This window comes from Monodon monoceros, unplaced genomic scaffold, assembly GCF_005190385.1.
Source record: "Monodon monoceros isolate NGI ecotype Baffin Bay Population unplaced genomic scaffold, NGI_Narwhal_1 Super_Scaffold_12, whole genome shotgun sequence".
NCBI classification, from domain to species: Eukaryota; Metazoa; Chordata; class Mammalia; order Artiodactyla; family Monodontidae; genus Monodon; species Monodon monoceros.
The window spans coordinates 83,726,050-83,744,180 of NW_021703768.1; the positions used below are offsets into that span (position 1 = coordinate 83,726,050).

At 36.5% G+C, this 18,131-nt stretch overlaps 1 protein-coding gene across 12 annotated transcripts in view; it reads left to right on the forward strand.

The window, feature by feature from the left end:
• Nucleotides 1–18,131, forward strand: part of PAM (peptidylglycine alpha-amidating monooxygenase) — a 279,877-nt gene that overhangs the window by 190,487 nt on the left and 71,259 nt on the right. For all 12 annotated transcript variants that reach the window (XM_029218598.1, XM_029218593.1, XM_029218592.1 and 9 more), the window contains 2 exons: nucleotides 775–860; nucleotides 2,373–2,456. In XM_029218598.1, coding sequence (XP_029074431.1) covers nucleotides 775–860; nucleotides 2,373–2,456 — 170 coding nt within the window. The remainder of the gene's footprint in view (nucleotides 1–774; nucleotides 861–2,372; nucleotides 2,457–18,131) is intronic.

Here is an 18,131-nt window from a genome sequence, read left to right on the forward strand (position 1 = left end):
GTTGTGGGATTCAACTCCAGATATGTCTTTCTGCCTGTGCTCCTTTGAGCATATAACACTGCCTCTCAACAGTGAGTCTTTAGATAAAGTGAATGTTTTGTTAAATAATGCAGAACCCTGGTATAGTGCTTTGAGGTTTATGAAGTGCTCTCATTTCTATATCATCTACTTTAGAACAACTCTTTGAAGTAAGTATAACTATCCCTGTTTTACAAGAGAGAAAACTGAGGCTCTGTAAGATTAAGTGACTTGAAACAATTTATAAATGGCATAACCCGTATTCATAAACTTTAAAAAAGCCACAAGAACCCTGTGAGTGGGATATACTTGTATTGTTCACCCTACTAAGGGTAGGCACTATAAATGCCACCGATCCCCAAATGGGAAATGAGTATGATGTTTCTTTTAATCCACTTCCAAATTTCCACTGCATTGGCTTTGGTTTACACACCCTTTGTGTAATGCTTACTTTTCCCTACATAGAATACATTCCAAGGATGGTGAATTAAACTGTATATCTACCTCACAGGATTGTTTCACATCAGGCAACTAACAAACAAATCTCCCTTTATAGGTGCTTTTTCACATATAAAATTGTTCTTCGCTCCAGTGTCCCTTACAGTCTTAAAGTTGATATGACTATAATGATGGTATATTGATGTACTTTTCTTTACCTTGTTTTCAAAAACCTCTCCCTCCCCACTCCTCCCATGGGAAGAGATTTATGCACTTTACTAATTGAATCTTCACTTATAGCTACTTTCTTTTCTTCAGGTTTTGTGACGAAGGAACCTGTACAGATAAAGCCAATATTCTATATGCCTGGGCAAGAAATGCTCCCCCAACCAGACTCCCCAAAGGTATACCTGAGGCCTCTTGGATAGCCTTATATTAAACTGCTTAGTTTTTGATTCCAACGTACTTTTTGTTATATGTTCTTTCCAACAGCTCTTGACCATGTTCTATGTTGCAATTTCACACTAAAAAGTACCCTTATTGCCTGCTTTATATTGAAAAGGTTTCATTGAGGTTGTTCTTCTTTCTCTGCCTCTCTTTGATAAGTAATTGGCTCACACAACAGTTTAGATAGAATTAGAAAATAACGAGTATACCTCAAGCCACCTTTGGCCTGAGGCACATTGGTTCTTGACAGCAGGAGCATTTCACAAGCCAAGAGAGCTAGGAATTAAATAAATTGCCATTTCAGCAAACAGATTTTTAATAGTCCTGGAACCTGGGTACTTAATGTGATGCCAGACCTCAGCTGGCTTTCTGAATTCACCTCTAAACCGTTCATAGCTTCCAACGTGTGAGTGAATTAACGGACTCTCCTTTATTACCTGGATCTTTCTTAGTATCAAAGTGAACGTATAGTTCTGAAACAGAATAAGACTGCCGTGGTTTAGGGATGGAGGGATGGCATCTTGTGATGCCTCCCTAACTCATGCCTGCACTAATTTTTAAATTTTTTAATATTTTTAATCTTTTTATACAGTTTTAAAGGCTGCTTTCTCTTTATAGTTATTACAAAATATTGACTATATTCCATGCATTGTGCAATACATCCTTGAGCCTCTCTTTCACCCAATAGTTTGATTTCTGTTTTGCTTTACTTCAAATAAGTGTCAGAATCCTCTCTAGAGTTTACCAGGCAGCCACTATCAAACAAGTTTGGAAACTAATAGGGAGGTTTGTCATAGATTTGTTGATGTTTTTAAGATCCATTGGTAGAGAAGATTAAAAAAATTTTTTTCTCTGTCCATAAATATTTTCTCTGTAGTTTTTTTTTAGCTTACTAGCAAACTCTACTAACAGTAAGACTCTTAGGCACCCTTCAGATTCCAAAACTTTATTGACATTGTAATCTAGTAGGTAATTGGTTTCTTCAATGATATTTTTGCAGATACCTGATTTTGTATGGGAAGAAAAACAATTTCCTGAGATGGTCCTAAGAAGTCTATTTCCTATATTCAATCAGAAAATAAAAATGAATATGAGTATATACAAAACAAAATGAAAGAATGGGTTTATGTATGTCTGTTATTTAATCAATAGGGACAGAATTTTGTTTTGTTTTGTTTTGTTCTGTTCCTTGAAAAATGAATGAATTGTCCTCTTAAAGTGTAAGTGATCACTCTGGTTCTGAAGTGGAGACTACGAATATAATTCTGTCAGAGCTTAGAGAAGGAATGATAGGTTATATCAGAGATTTTCATTGAATGCCTAGTTTATTTCCATTTTCATATAACATAATTTCATATATTATGTGCTATTTTCTTTCCCTTTGGATTTCATAGATCAGCAACCTTTGATTAGCTCTATTTAACTTCCATTTCTAAAATATTAACTTATCTTCTTTTGAATATCTTCAGGTGTTGGATTCAGAGTTGGAGGAGAGACTGGAAGCAAATACTTTGTACTACAAGTACACTATGGGGATATTAGTGCTTTTAGAGGTAAGTTTTGAAATGTTGGAACTAAGCTGAACTTCAATACTATATTGTTTAAAATATATATACTGTTTTCTATATAATAAAATGAAGAATTGACTACACCCTCTGCCCACTAGTAAACAGCTGCTTTTGTCTCTTGGAATTTGAGACTACTGAAGAAATGACTTTTATTTTGAAAGTTATAATCTCTTATGCACATATTCTCTTATGCATCCTACTGTGCTTTCTCTTACGCTGACTTCAGGGTTCTCTTCCTTTCCAATGTATTATCTTATCCACCGTCTCCTATTAGATTCCTTCTTAGCAACATTGTCAGAAAGAATAGGGACTAGTAATTTATTTATATTACTAGAAGCAAGCCACTGGAGAGTCAGCATGTTTTGTAACACAAAACATGTTTAATCGATAATATATCTGATTGTAGTACTAATTATAAGTTTTCATTATATAAATTTATTCTTTTTTAAAAAATTTTAAAAAGTTCTCAAATGCTCAGGTTCATGTCAGTGGTTTATCTGTAATCCACACTTGCCACTTCATCTGTCGCCCACTGCACCGATGCACGGACCCCACCCACTCCATGGAGGCTGCCGAACACTGCCCTAGACACTTGCTGGTCTACCCATATTACCGTGCACTTTGTTTAAGTGCTCCTTTTCTTATCATAGAATCATTAACATGAGGAAGGGGCCCTGTTCCCAAGGCAACCAAGACTGGGCTTATTATTCCTTCTGCTGCATTTAGTCAAACTCCAACTGCATTCCAGGTTCACACTTTGGTGTTCACAGGAGTGTAAATATTAAGCAGTCTTCTTCTTGGCTTGTCAGCCTTTCTACTTTGTCTTGCTGACCTCTACATGTTTTCTTGAGTTCTCTAACACTATTTTTCTACAAACTCACCTAATACATTTTGCTCTCTAGATGCATTAGCTTTCTATCCAGCAACTAAGTTTAGAAGTACACATCCATCTCTGCCTATGAAATATCCTCTGGGGCCTTTGCTGAGAGCACCCTATGCTGAAAGTTTCCATAGGTTCTCAGCATTCAGGACTGGGACAATAAATGCAGTCTTCCTCTGGAAAAGGATGTTAGAAAGAATAAATTTATGTCAACTATACTCCAATAAAATTTTTTTAAAAGAATAAATTTATATAATGAAAAATTATAATTAGTACTACAATCAGATATATTATCGATTAAACAAGCTCCTGTGGACCAGCTCATGAACCTAACTTCCAAGTAAAACCTGTTTTTTATAAAAAATATGCTTTGAGTTATGTATAAATGGCTTTCCATTTTTGGAACAGGACCTAAAATCTTAAGTTGTTAATTGTAGTGCTGAGCCAAGGTTTTGTTGAAAACAGAGGAGTAAATAATATTCATGTTTGAGAAACAAAGACACAAATTATCTGCTCTAAAAATTTACCATGTTGGTATCAGGGGAACAGGCAGATTCTAAGACTGCTGACTTCCAAAGCATTGACAAGACTATTATTTTTCCAAAGAAGTGAGGAAGGCTTTCCCCAATTACCACAACTAAAGTAGTTGGTAGTGTCCATACATACAGGACCCCACCCCTACTCTCCATCCTTCTATAGAACCCTAGACTTGACTTTTCAGCCTAATTCCTCTGAGCTTTGTAGTACCTCCTAACAGATACCGTACTGATACCCCAGGGGAAATGGATGATACATATAATATGCTAGTTTTTAAAACATATTACTGTAATAATTTAATTTAAATTAACTTCTTACTGATGAGGAATTAATTTTATTTTATAATTTATGTCTAATATGGGGTGATTAAAAAGTATTGATATTTAATATATAAATATATAGTTATTTACTATAAGAGACTGATTAGAAACTTTCATACTAGTTTTTCATTTTTCACTTTTTTGAGAACCATTTTTCTAAAAGAAGGTGCATATGAGGTAGGACCTATAATTCATAGATCTTATGATAATGTAATAAAAATGTAAACAAAAAAATTTCACCCGTATAATTCTTTCAGTAGCATTAGATACTATCTTGTGCCTTAAACTGTACATGGCTTAGAATAGTAAGTAAACGCGGGGGAAAATATCGGATCTCACTAAAACAACGAGAGAGCATTTTGCGTTTACTTAATTGGGTGTGAGCGGAGGTTGAATTATAAAACCCAGGACTGCCAGGGCTTAGATGAATGTGCTACAGTTTGGGGAGCTTTGTGAATTAGTGCAGTGTTTTAGAAAGCAACTTTATCATATTATATACATTTTATATAAAACATTAAAATCTTGCTCTAGGCTTTCATCCTAAACTAAAGGAAGGGTTTTGTTGGATTTTTTGGTTTGTTTGTTTTCTAATGAGCTACCTACCCACAGTTATTTATATACCATTAACTAGTAATATGAAAACCTGGAAAGTTAACTAATGTCCCTTAATAGGGGACTAATTAAATAAATGGTATAACAACAAAAATAGCAAATCATAAAATTTTATACAGACTACATAAAATCGTATGTATACTTGTATGTTTCCAAGGATTATAAGGAACAAGGAATAAAAGGAAACAGTCAGTAAGCATGAGAGACAGGATCATGTGATTTTTTTTTTTTTCCTTTACAATGTTATAACGTTCTCTTCATGTTTTTAAATTCCACAAATATAAGCACTATGTTAGATACCTGCCAGTACCTGCCAGTTTGTGCGCTGCATTCCCACTCATACCCTCCTGACAAAAAAGAGTTAAAGTAAATCTCTATGCGCCTGATTAACTATAAGAAGTGACTTATACTTTAAAAAGATTCTATACTGTGATCACATACTTATCTCCAGATGAACCTAGAAGTGGAATTATAACATATCTTTTAATGATTAAAAATGCATTATAGATATGTTATATATGTATTGTATATATATAATAATCATCTTAGTGTCAGTGAAGATTTGAACTTCACGGTATTAGAACTATTGATGATATTTTTATGAATATAAATTATAAATCAGAAGCAGATTAACACTCTGAGGAAATCACTGCACTCTATTGAAAAGTGGGAAAATGTTTGGCTTAAGGGTATGAGCATTTTTCCACATAGGGGAGGTTTTAGAGAGTTGAGAAGCCTAGGACTTCTCTTTAATAAAGCATCAACAGTGAAGTTAAAGTATCTTCTCAAATTTGTTGGCATGTGATAAAGTATCAGAGAGAACATAACCTGAAGCCAGCTGGTTATATCTTGGACTGGGAGGCCTAGTAGTAGGAAAAGATAGGTCTGTGGGATACAAAACAAAAATATTTGTTTTGTTTTGGTTGTTGTTTGTTTTGGAAATTGAGCAGAATGTGAAACTGTAAAGTGTCATTTAAAAGGAGCCAACTTTATTAAATGCCATGTCAATCATAATGTCAGACCTGGGCTAGTGCTGGGTATACTGATCTTCTTGCCCAGAGGAGTATAGTACATTCTAGCAGGAGGGACAAGCACAGGAACAGTGCGTCTATAGGCAGTAATAGAAACACATCCCAGATATGGAGGCCGTGGAGAGGTGGAGCGGAACAGGTCCGCCTGGAAGGGCAGTGGGACGTTGTCTGGGAAAGGCTTCTTAGAAGATGGAACCATTGCAAAGATTTGAATGGTGATCAGGAGACTGCAGATAAGTGGGAGCAGGGGTAAGACGTGTTCCCGACGAAGTAGAAGTATGTGCATGGCCATGGGGGAGTGAAAAGCCTCATGTCCGCAAGGAACTCTTGGTGATTTGGCCTTACTGGAGGGTGAAATGCAAAGGGGTAAGTGGCAAGAAAGGAGAAGAGAGCTGGCACCCAGAGTGCTTATCAGCAGTAACCTGGTCAGATTTTCACTTCAGTCCTAGGCTTGAGTGCATGGGAAAGCTACCAGCCTTATGAAGAAAGATTAGGGTGTTAGGAGGCCAGGGCAAGCCTGGAAGGCACTCTGGAAGGCCAGAATGAGTTCTTTTTTATTTTTTCTTTTTTTGTGGTATGCGGGCCTCTCACTGTTGTGGCCTCTCCCGTTGCGGAGCACAGGCTCCGGACGCACAGGCTCAGCGGCCATGGCTCACGGGCCCAGTCGCTCTGCGGCATGTGGGATCCTCCCGGACCAGGGCACGAACCCGTGTCCCCTGCATCAGCAGGCGGACTCTCAACCACTGCGCCACCAGGGAAGCCCTGAGTTCTTTTTTAAATGTAAGCTTTATAACATTTTATAAATTAATATTCTGTGGAAAACAGAATATAACCCAATTAGAAATGTGTGTCCAGTATAAGCATAGTATTTGGTTACATGATTAAACTCTAAGACCAGATGGCCTGACAATGGCACTTGCTAATTTTGTTATCCTCACCAAGTTTCCAAACTTCTCTGACCTCCTCATCTATAAAATGGGATCATAATGGTTCTGTTCTCCACAGACTTTTTCATTATTCATAGTTCAGTTATACAGAGATAAACTGTAAGACCAAGTTCTTGCCCTTAAGGAAATTAGAATAGCAGCAACTAGAGATTTAGAGATTCCTCCTGGTCCTTTTTCTTTCTTTCTTTCATTGCCACATTTTTTCTATAGAGTTTTATTCCATAGAGAAAATTCTGCTGAGATTGTTGCAGAAACTTGCCACTTTTCTTCTAGATGTTTTGGCCCAGGGGAATCAAGAAAAGTGGCCTCTTCTTTACAGAGTTTCCGGCATTAGCTTACTAGTCTCCAACAATAACTCACTTCTCAAATTAGAAAACTCTTGCACTCACCACCTGAAGTTTGGAGCTGATATCTTAAAAAGGAGGCAAGAATTTCTTCCCAAGTGCATAATCTCTGACTTTGAGTTGGCAAAATTTCCGTGCTATAAACTATAAGCTCTTGGTGCATATAAGAAAACTAACAGGTATTATCAAGGATACAGATCACACACACATGCGTGCACACACACACACACACACTCACACACACATCCAGAGCTTGCTTCTACTCCTTCATCACAGCCCTCAAAGGACACCTACAGTTTAGCATGTTCCTGGGAGTACAGCTAAACAATTCATTTTCCTTAGAGTGAATGTTTAATACTTATATTCTAAATGAGATGAATGAAACCGAGGGATCCTGTTTTTGACTCTCCATTATGTAAGGGTGAGCTCTAAGAAGTTTCTTCTCCAAATTTCTGGGGTTATATTAGTAAAATCAGATCACAAAATTCCAGTTAGAACCCTTAAAGAACAAATCATTTTCAGTAGCCAAGTTTTCCAGAAAGCTAAGGTTTTAACGCTCTAAGTACTATAGCCTTAAAACATTTTGGACAGAAATCTTTCCCAAATATATAATGCGTCTCATGAAATTAAAATAGGTGCAGATGTTAAATACCTAATGCTGTGCCCAACACAGAGCAGACCGGCAATAAATGTTAGTTGTCTTCCTTATCCCTTTCTCCCTTTCCTTCATAATTTTGGGATATCATTCTGGATATCAGCTACTGCACAATTATTTCCCTCCAAATTTTAGGAGTAGATAGAGTTTTTTCATCTTACTGGGCTTGTTGCCTTCTTCTATCTGCTTCTCTCTATTTTATGTAACTTCTTCTGTTGTCAAGCTACCACTTCAACTCCTTTTAATTCAAACAGAGCAGCGCATGGAGGCAAAGATGAGTAAGAACAAAAGTTTGCCTTCATCCTATGGGGGCAATTGAAAATAAAACAGTAACTGTAATTACATGAGCCAGTACGGTCTGTGCAATAAGAGAGGGGGTTGAGAAGAAAACAAGACCACACTTAGTTTAGAAAAAGATTTCATATTGCCAGATTGATTTCCTACAGGCCTCCTTCTGCCTTGTACTACATTGATGATATGGAATCTAGGCAGCTAAATTTCATATAATTGTTTATAAATTTAGGGTAAACAGACTCTGAACTGAAACCCTTAGAGGGAACTTTTTGAATAAAATCATGGGAACACAAGTGCCTGGACTTGGTAACCTTCAGATTTGATTTCTTCTTGCCCTCCTGTGTTGTTCCATTCTGGCTATGATCCGTTTTGGTGTGCCTTCTGAATAGCTTAGTTCCAGACAGGTGGGTGTTACTAGACATAGGTCATGCATTCGTGAAATACGTGCTCCACGCTTGTACACGTACACACACAAGGGGCTCCTTCCTCGCCACCACTGAAGGAGTAGTAGGGTGAGCATGAGGGAAGGGGAGACAGTGGCAGGCAGAAGGGAAAACAGAGGACTCTAGAGGAATTCTAGTCCCACTATGACTCCTGCTGCATGTCTGCCTCTTACAAGACTCTGCCGGGAAGCTATGGAAAAAGCTTTGAAATTGTGGGCCGGGGAAGAATCCCTTGCTAATGCATTTTTGAACAAGGTGGAGCATAGATCAGTGGCAGGGCAGCTACACTTCAGATTATTTCATTCCAGTATAAAGCAGACTACTCTGACTTCAGTGTAATCATTAGAGGTGCTCTTGACTCCCTGATACCTGATTGCAGAGACAGTGGGAAACTGGTGGAATATTGCTCCCTGTTGCTGCCTGTGTTGTCTTTTCTAAATCTGTTGAAGTAGCTTCCTCCTGCATGCTTTCCAGGGAGATACATACCAAGCCTGCTTTTACTCTCTCCTCTACAAAGTGAGGGATGCTATGGATCGGGGTATTTAAACCCAGGTATTTTCAGGTGTTCTGGATTACTTTCCATGTTTAAGAATCTCCTTTGAAATTCCAAATGTGGAGGGTGTTATTAATGATTCCCCTCCCCCAGGGAGATGCCTGAAAGCCGTTGAGTCTCTACACTAAAGGAGACAGAGATGGCACCTTTCTAGCATTCAGCCTGGCCTTCTCTGAATAAGACCCTGACATGCACACATTCCAGCAAGCCTAATCCCTTCCGACATATAGAAGGTTAGTTCTCAACATGATATTTTGTTCCAGGGAACACATAATGCTTCCAAGTTCAACTCCAGGGACAGCAGCCCTTTGGTCCCAGGAAGGGTGCACTTGACCTCAGTTTCCCTTTTCTCTCCCAAGGCTGGGATACCTGTGCCATGCAGCAAGACTCCTTTCTTCCTTCCCCACCTCCCACTTTCTATTTGTCTAATATTCCTTGATGTAGGGGCACAGACTTTTATTCACATGCTTTGGGACAGATGCAATTTGGAGTTATGAACTTGAAACCTTTTTGAAAGGTTTTCAAGTACATAAATCATATATTACATTATATCACCTCTGGGCATCTGAGACACTATCCATAATCAAATATGCTAATATTCCTTTAGCAAAACGTTCAAATGGTCACACTACAAGGGATAAAGACAGACGTAAGTAGCATCACATCATTCAGATCGGATTTTGCTGCCAAACGCTATGAAAAAAAACTTTAGGCTTCCAAAGCTTTTCAGGTTTCAGAATTGCAAGTAGTTCTAGTATGGGAACAAAGAAACCTGTTCCTTAATACTTGAGTTAATTGGTTAAAATACTAACAAGGATTGGAGGACTCTGGATATATCTGAATATTTTCCCATTAAAATAATCTATCCCAAACTTTATTTTTCATTTTTTGGAAAATACAAAAAGCCATTAAAAAGAAAAGTACAAAAGTTACTCACAATACCTAACTATTTAAAAATCTATAATATGAGGTGACAGTTACATATGATCTGTGAATATACTAAAAAACCATTGAATTGTACACTTTAAAGGGGTGAATTGTAACGTATGTAAATTATATCTCAGTAAAGCTATTGAAGAAAAGGTATATGGATTCAAAAGAAAAAAAATCTATAATATACCTTCTTCAATCCCATCCTCCTTCTACCCCAACCCCGACCCCCAGGTAACTGAATTTATATCTGCCAGGTTTTCATATGCTTAGCCCAGCATTTCTATATTATACTCACAGAAAGCACAGATATGTATGTATATCTGCATTTCTTTTCTTTTTTGGACAAAATTCAGATCACACTCTCCACAGATCTGCATCTGCTGTTGTTTTTAATTTAACAACGTACTCTGGGATTTCTAAGGCAGCACATGGAAAGCTCTTTCATTATTTATAATGACTGCCTAGTATTCTGTTGTGTGGATATATTATAATTTATATATCCTGTTCCCCACTAAAGACATTTAAGTTCTGAGTTTTTTGCTATTACAAGCAATACTGCAGTGAACTTTAACGTTAGAAATGTTTTAGGTAACCATGTATTGCTACTGCAGGGTAGATTTCTAGAAATGGGATTTGGGGGTTATGGAGTGTTGAAACCTTAACGGATTCCACCAAATTACCTGATGCAACAGTTTTTCCAATTTACAATCCATAGTGAATGAGCAAACCTCATATCCTTACCTGCACTAGATGTTTTCACAGTTAAAACATTTTGCCCAGTGTTTACTTAAACCAAGGAACTCCTCTTACTGTTTCATTAAAAGGATTAGAATTAGCTGGAAGTTCTTAATAGAATTACCTCTATAGTACGTAGTCCATGTCCAGTCAAAATCTGATCTGTGGACTACTTGTGCCAGAATGTTCTTGGAGTGCTTTTTAAAATGAAAATTCCTGGTTCCAACCAGACCTACTGAATCAAATGCACAAGAAGTAGAGGTTAGGCAGTGGTGTACTACAGCTGATTCATATTGACCCGTAAGAGCCAATTGCTAATTTTCAGATAGTTAGTGAGCTGATTGTTAAGTGTAGCCCTGATTAAAAATAAAGGCAATAAATACTCAAAGGTCATCCTTCCCTAACTATTTTACTACACTTTACTACTATCTTTGCTCTGGAGGGTATTTATGTCTACTGTATCTGTATCGCGGAAATACTATAAAATAGTGTGTCTTTCCAACCCAGTGTTCAGTAATGTCACATTGGTAGCTTGAAAATAACTGTAGTGGGAAAATTTACACCATCGAAATTGAAAAATGCTACAAATCAGTGCTTCGTAAATTATTTTGTTGGTTGTTTAGATTTAAGAAAACAATGAAAAAAATATTAGTAATGCTGATTACTGTGAATAGCCAAAAATTTTGAAGCAATATTTTTTTCAGTATTCAAAAACTACTATCCAGTACTGCAAAGATTTTGCTCACTTTGTTGACGAGCAAGTGCAGTTCCAACATATATCTTTGTTTTTCAATAAACAAGGATATCAACAAACATTCTTGTCCAAACGACTCACTCGTCAGTTATAACCATAGGTTGGCTAGAGAAAAATTAAGGAAAAATTAAGGACATAGCTCTTTCCACTTCTAGGGGGCATTCATTTAGACATGGTGGTGGTGAGCCAACTTTGGCTTTGCAGAAGAGGGCAATATCCTAGGGGAGAAAGCAAAAATACAGACGGATCCCTAGAAGATCATCAAGCCCCACCTCACTGGACTCCTATAAGATTGGACTTTAATGTGAATCAGAAGTAAACTTTCTATCCGGTTTTAAAAAAATCAAAAAACAAAAACAAAATTAAGGAAATAATTCTGTGAAATTCAACTGGTTATATGGAATTTATGATAAAGAATATTATTTATTTTATTATTGTTTGTAAATTGTGTCCTACACATATTTTATATTAGTAAAACTATAATAAATGTATATTTACACACGCATGCATATTTTTTTCGGAGAGCTTGTGTGTTAGCAGCACATCACTGAGCCCAGCATTCTGAAATTTTAACAAGCTCCCCAGTTGATTTTTATGCAAACTAAAGTTTGACAACTGAGGAGCAAAGTTTCCTAGAGGATGGAAGTTACTTCTACATTTTTTTTTTCCTGTACTACAGGTGTATCAGGGAAATCTCCTGGGGCTTGGGACATGAGCAGAATAATTTGCATTTATCAAAATAAGTATAATTAAATCCCAATCCTCCTAAGAAAAGGGGTGCTTTGAAAGAAGAAAATGCCTTTACTGTCTGGTTATTCTAGCACTTTTTTATTTCACTTAGAAATTTGAAGGAGAGTTTATATTTATTCTTAAGTTTTTCACAAAATTTGGTGTTTGGATTTAAAATGCTATTTTACTATTATGGTAGAAGACACAACGCATGTATGACTTTCTTGGACACACTCCTCTTCATATATAGGGGTGCAAATCTTCCTTCTTGACACTTAATCTAGATAAACCTTTTTGAGCAATGAACAAAAATAAGTTATATCCTTCCATTTTTTTACATTTTTGATTTTTAAGTGGAATATATGGGGTGACAGGGAATAGAAAATGAAAGGCAGAGACCATGAGACCAACTCGGAGAGAGATATGGTTGGCAAGAAGGTAACATTCAACCTGCATGAAATTCCACAGCCTCTTAGGCCTTTTCAGATAAAGGGAAGAGATTGCAACATGGCTGAAAAGGCATTATTGAAAACAAAACCATGACTTTGATTTCCTTTTCTTCTGAAAATAGTAAAAACCGTACATCTTATGTGTTATGTACTAATTCATTTTTAAAGCACTTGTTTTTAACACAGAGACTGAGTCTTTGGAGTGATAGAAGGAGAGCAGTGTGACTGGAAGGGACCATCTAGCCCTGCCCCTCTATTTTACAGAAATGGAAATCGATACTCAGAAAGGTTAAGTGACTTGCCAGAGGTGGTATAGCTACTAGTCCAATGGTATTAAAAGCTAAAAGAATTTAATTTGTGTTGAATTTCTAATGTGTAGTTTATCAAAGTTCATGTCCTAACTATATAAAACAAATAATGGAGTCAGTCCTTCTAAAAATCCTTTGAACCACTAGGAAGGAAGAGGAATGAAATTATCCTTGCACAATAGAATAAATATGAATAAAGATTGGAGTTGCTTACCTCATCTCATTTATGCCTTTTCATTCTGATGTATGAAGGAATCCACTTCCCTTATGTAGGGATATTTCTACACCAGGTTACTTGATAATCCCACTGATTTCAGAAGAATTATAATACGATGTTCTTCATGTTCTTCTCTAACCTTAATTATACACAAGCAGCTTGTTGTGAGTCATGGGAATGATTTTAGGACTATTCAGTGCCTCTCAAATGATCCAAAAGAAGGCTATTATCCTGAAATATTTTTTGGCTTTTGCCAGTGTAAGCTCCCTGATTCTCTAGCTTCCTGCATTTCAATTTTGTTAATCATCTTCAGTTTGGAAGACTAATGGTCCTTATTCATCTCAATCATTCCATGGGACACCTGTTTATTTTAATACCTAAATATGGTCATTAAGTATCAGGAATTGCATTTTCATTCATTTGGTTATGAAAAGATATGTAAAGCACTGCATATTGCTTTTTAAAGAATATATTCAGAATGTTCTTTTTTCCTTAAAATGTATTTTTTAGAGCAATGTAACATTGAACAATATAATGTTTAGCTTAAGTGATGTCTTTTAGGGAAAAAAAGTTTCCCTAATACTATTTAGTTTCTCACATTTCACTTTTATTTTCTAGTAGTTTTTGAGACAACCTTATACTTTACCTTCATTTACCCCTTTGCAGCTCATGATTTTTTTTTTTTTTTTTTTTGGTACGCGGGCCTCTCACTGTTGTGGCCTCTCCTGTTGCAGAGCACAGGCTCCGGACACGCAGGCTCAGCAGCCATGGCTCACGGGCCCAGCTGCTCCGCGGCATGTGGGATCTTCCCGGACTGAGGCACGAACCCGTGTCCCCTGCATCGGCAGGCGGACTCTCAACCACTGTGCCACCTGGGAAGCCCAGCTCATGATTTTTTAATCACCCATAATTATTAACTCTTTTTTTGAAACTGGTCAGGGTACATAATCATTAACTAATTACTTTCATTTAAATTAATAGCAGATAATATTTTTTAACCAAAAGAAATTAAGAGGAAAAATAAAGTTACTTGCTCATGGGTTCACATCAAAATTAGGAGATCCAAGGCATTTTTTCACACACTCCACAAATACTCAGGCTGGTTTCCACACCCTGTCCCTCACTAATCCCCTCATTGCTTTGGCATGTTTACGTTTGTTTACTGTGTTCTAGGAAGTACGGTAAAAGACGGAAGTCATTAGAAAGGCTAGGATTTGTACATTCTATTTCCTATTTTCTATTAATTCTTTTTTTTATGTTAGTTGACTGTCTTACGTGTAAAATGAGAGAGATACCCTAACTAAATATGTGACCAAAAAGACATTTGATGAAAACCATTCAAATATGACATCTCATGACATTTATAAAATAACTGTTAGAAAAATAAAATCCAACCTTCCTTAGGCCTGGAAGAGACCCTTCTAACCTCCCTCTTTCTGCCAACGAAACATTGCTCTCCTCTTCATCCCATTTGGAAACCCTTTGTCCTGCTCCCCGTTTCTTCTCATTCTATATTAATTCTTCTTTTCTCCATCTTTGAAAATTTTCCAGAGGCTGTCTTCTTGTACGGATATCTCCCCTACCCAACACTTTTCTAGCTCCATTTCTTTGCAAGTATTCCTTACCCTTGTTTCCCCAACTTAAGTGTAATGTATCTATCACCTATAATAACAGAAAGGAGAATAAAATCTGAGCAGTAACTGCAAACCCTTCTAAACAAACCCTTTATCTTACATTATGAAGATTTGCTTAAGGTCTCAGGGAATTTTGAGAGATAATTTGGGTCACTGAGCAGTTTCAGTGTTTTCCGTACTACTTCTCAACTCACAAGTGCTTTATGAAGATTAACTTTATTAATCCTCATACCAATTACAACATAAATGTATTGAATGACTGAAAATTAATGCCAAGCCAAATATATGAGCTATAATATTCAAAGTATATTTCCTAATTAATACCGAGGACTACATGCATGCATAATTATATGTAAATTAGCTACTTCGAATTTATTTTTTCATTGAAGAACCAAAATCAGTACACGATATAGTATTTTAAGTTGATGAAGATAATTGGGTTGAAAATACAGCCACTGATTTTAGGTTGAGCTTCAAAAAGCATATATTCCAATTAAATTACCGCTTTTGCAGACTATAAACTTCCTGTTTGCAAAACAAAACAGGATGTTATTGCCACTAGGTTACCCTCTCTTTGCTTATCATTCATGAGCACTTAGAGGTTTAAGTTAAATAAAAGATGAAGAATACACTGTTGCACAAAGTAGTTGAGAATTCCAAAGGGGGTGAAAGGTAAACCTTTTATGTATATAAAAAATATCCTCCAGACAATTCAAAAATTCATAATGGAGCATTTTATATGAGAAATATGATTTTTAGCTTTATATTTCAAATTGAATTTAAAAGTTTCTTTGATTAAAACTCTTAAAGTTCCTTTTCATTCCATTACTTATTCTCCTGGTACCTTTACTGTGGTTCCTAGACTTTTGCAGTTACATTCTGCCCTCAGTAGGGAGAACAGACAATAATTGGGAGAATGCAAAAGAAAATTTAGACTTTCAATTAACAAATGAATATATATTAAAAACTGAGATGCAGAAGTAAAAAGTGGTTGATAGGACTTTTCACTGAGAGAAAGGGGAAATAATAAAATAACTCTTAGTAATCAGATATAATATTTTTAAAATTGCCGACCAAAGCCCATGAAGCTAGTGGACAAGCTAGTTAAAGGTGCCAGAAGACAGCACCTTCGGAAAGGCAAATAAATGTTTAAATATGCTGTGTACACAAAATAAAGATTTAAAACTTAATGCCTCAGGAGGGGCCACAAGTGGAGGGTTTTTGCTTCTTGATTTGGGTGCTGGTTAAAGGAGTGTGTTCATTTTTTTAAATTCCTGAGGCTGTAACTTCTGATTTGTGCAATTTTCTGTATATTATATAGTTCAACGAAAAGTTCAAAAAACAATCATTAATTTAAAAACTCTATTAACGCATATATGTGGAACCTAGAAAAATGGTACAGATGAACCGGTTTGCAGGGCAGAAATTGAGACACAGATGTAGAGAACAAATGTATGGACACCAAGCGGGGAAAGCGGCAGGGAGGTGGGGGTGGGGGTGTGATGAATTGGGAGATTGGGATTGACACGTATACGCTGATGTGTATAAAATTGATGACTAATAAGAACCTGCTGTATAAAAAAAAATAAAATTGAAAAATTAAAAAAAAAAGAAGTAATCACCATGTCAAGTGTTTAATACCTTTCACTTCCGCCTTGAAAAGCATGGATATTAAAGTGCTAATATAATTTTTAAAAAAAAACCTCTGTGCCACGTTTTTAAAAATTCTGTATTTACCTAGGATTCGTGGGTTTTTGTCTTTTAATTTTACTTTCTTGGAAGTATGATTCTGGAGCAGGCTCATAATTCTGAGAGAAGAAATAGTATAAATCATAAGCTTCACTATGGATTTTTTTCTTTGCATTCATAAAAGATGGAAAGAGGAAAGTGCTCTGACATTAGTACCACTGCAACATTCTCCACGCACAGAGCGATTATAAAAGCTCGTTGGTGAGCCTGCCTGCCTGCCTTCCATTTGATCTCTTTTGGGAACAGCACAGGCCATCATTTGTGAAAGTCGTCTTCTTGCGGGATGGATAAAATGCATTTTCTCTTCCTTGCCACAGGACAAATGGAAGCTAGTAATTTCTAGTCCCACAGCAGTGAATACAAAATCAAAAAGAGGCTAACTCACTGCAGTGACAGCTTCAAAAGGAATTCTTTTTTGAAGTTTTTTTTTTTTGGTAGTGTTGGTTTATTTAGCACCAAGGCTTGTCTGCTAAGCCAGCTTTCAGCAGCCCCCAGGAAAACCTCTGTGCAGTTTGTGTCATGTATTAACTGTGCACCTATTTCAGTTATATTTGCTAGGCAGATACACGTTTGCCGTGACAGCTTAAGGTGTTAGTGCTTTTTGAGTGGAGACTATTTTATATCAATGTATCTGTAACTAGAGAGTCCTGATACGAAAATATGTTTTCAGTGATTTCTCTAGGAGAAATTTGGTGACTGAGAATTTGTTTTGAGGAAACTCTAACAAAACACTTTAATATATGCATTTTCTGGTTAATTTGGAGAATCATCTTTTTACTGAGTATTATTAAGTGACTCTAGGACCTGCATTTATAATCCAGTGGTACCAAAAAACAATAAAGGAGCTGTGTCTTACCTTCATTAAAACCAGGGTTTCATTCAGTGTGCCTGTACCCAGAATGAACGCGAGACCCTTATCTGCTATTCCCTCTGCGGTTTCCTATTTGCCTCTTGTGCTTGTGTCCGTCTCTCTGCTGCTGCAGGGTTTCAAATGTACGGAAATAACCTTTTCTTATATAACAACACAGTCCAACTATATAGAAGTAACATTTTTAAAAATCAACATGGCCCAACTGACAAAACTGACAACAATCTGCTCCAGTGCCAAGAAAACTGGCTGTGTTCGATCTATTAAGAGACCTCACTCTCCACTCTCCTATGGGATTTTCCAAGTAATTTTGACTCTATGAAATTTTTCCTGACTATAGAAATGAATCCCCAAGTAATCTATTCTTCGTCACCTTGGGAGCCATGATTTAATCTCAGCAAAGTCCCATCAATTGATCTGTCCCATCAATTTAATGTTATTAATTGAGAACAAAGAACCATAAGGTAAAGATCAAACCAGCTTAACAGTCAAATAGTTATTACAAAATCTGTGTACATATATTATTGAAAAAATATTGGTGTGTATTATATCCTTGATTCATTCTTGTCTGTTAATTCAAGATAGGCAGAAAGTCAAGAAGATGGTCTTTAAATTATGTCAGAACACTCTGAGAGGGTGGAAAGGTATGATACAGTTTACTGTTTGCT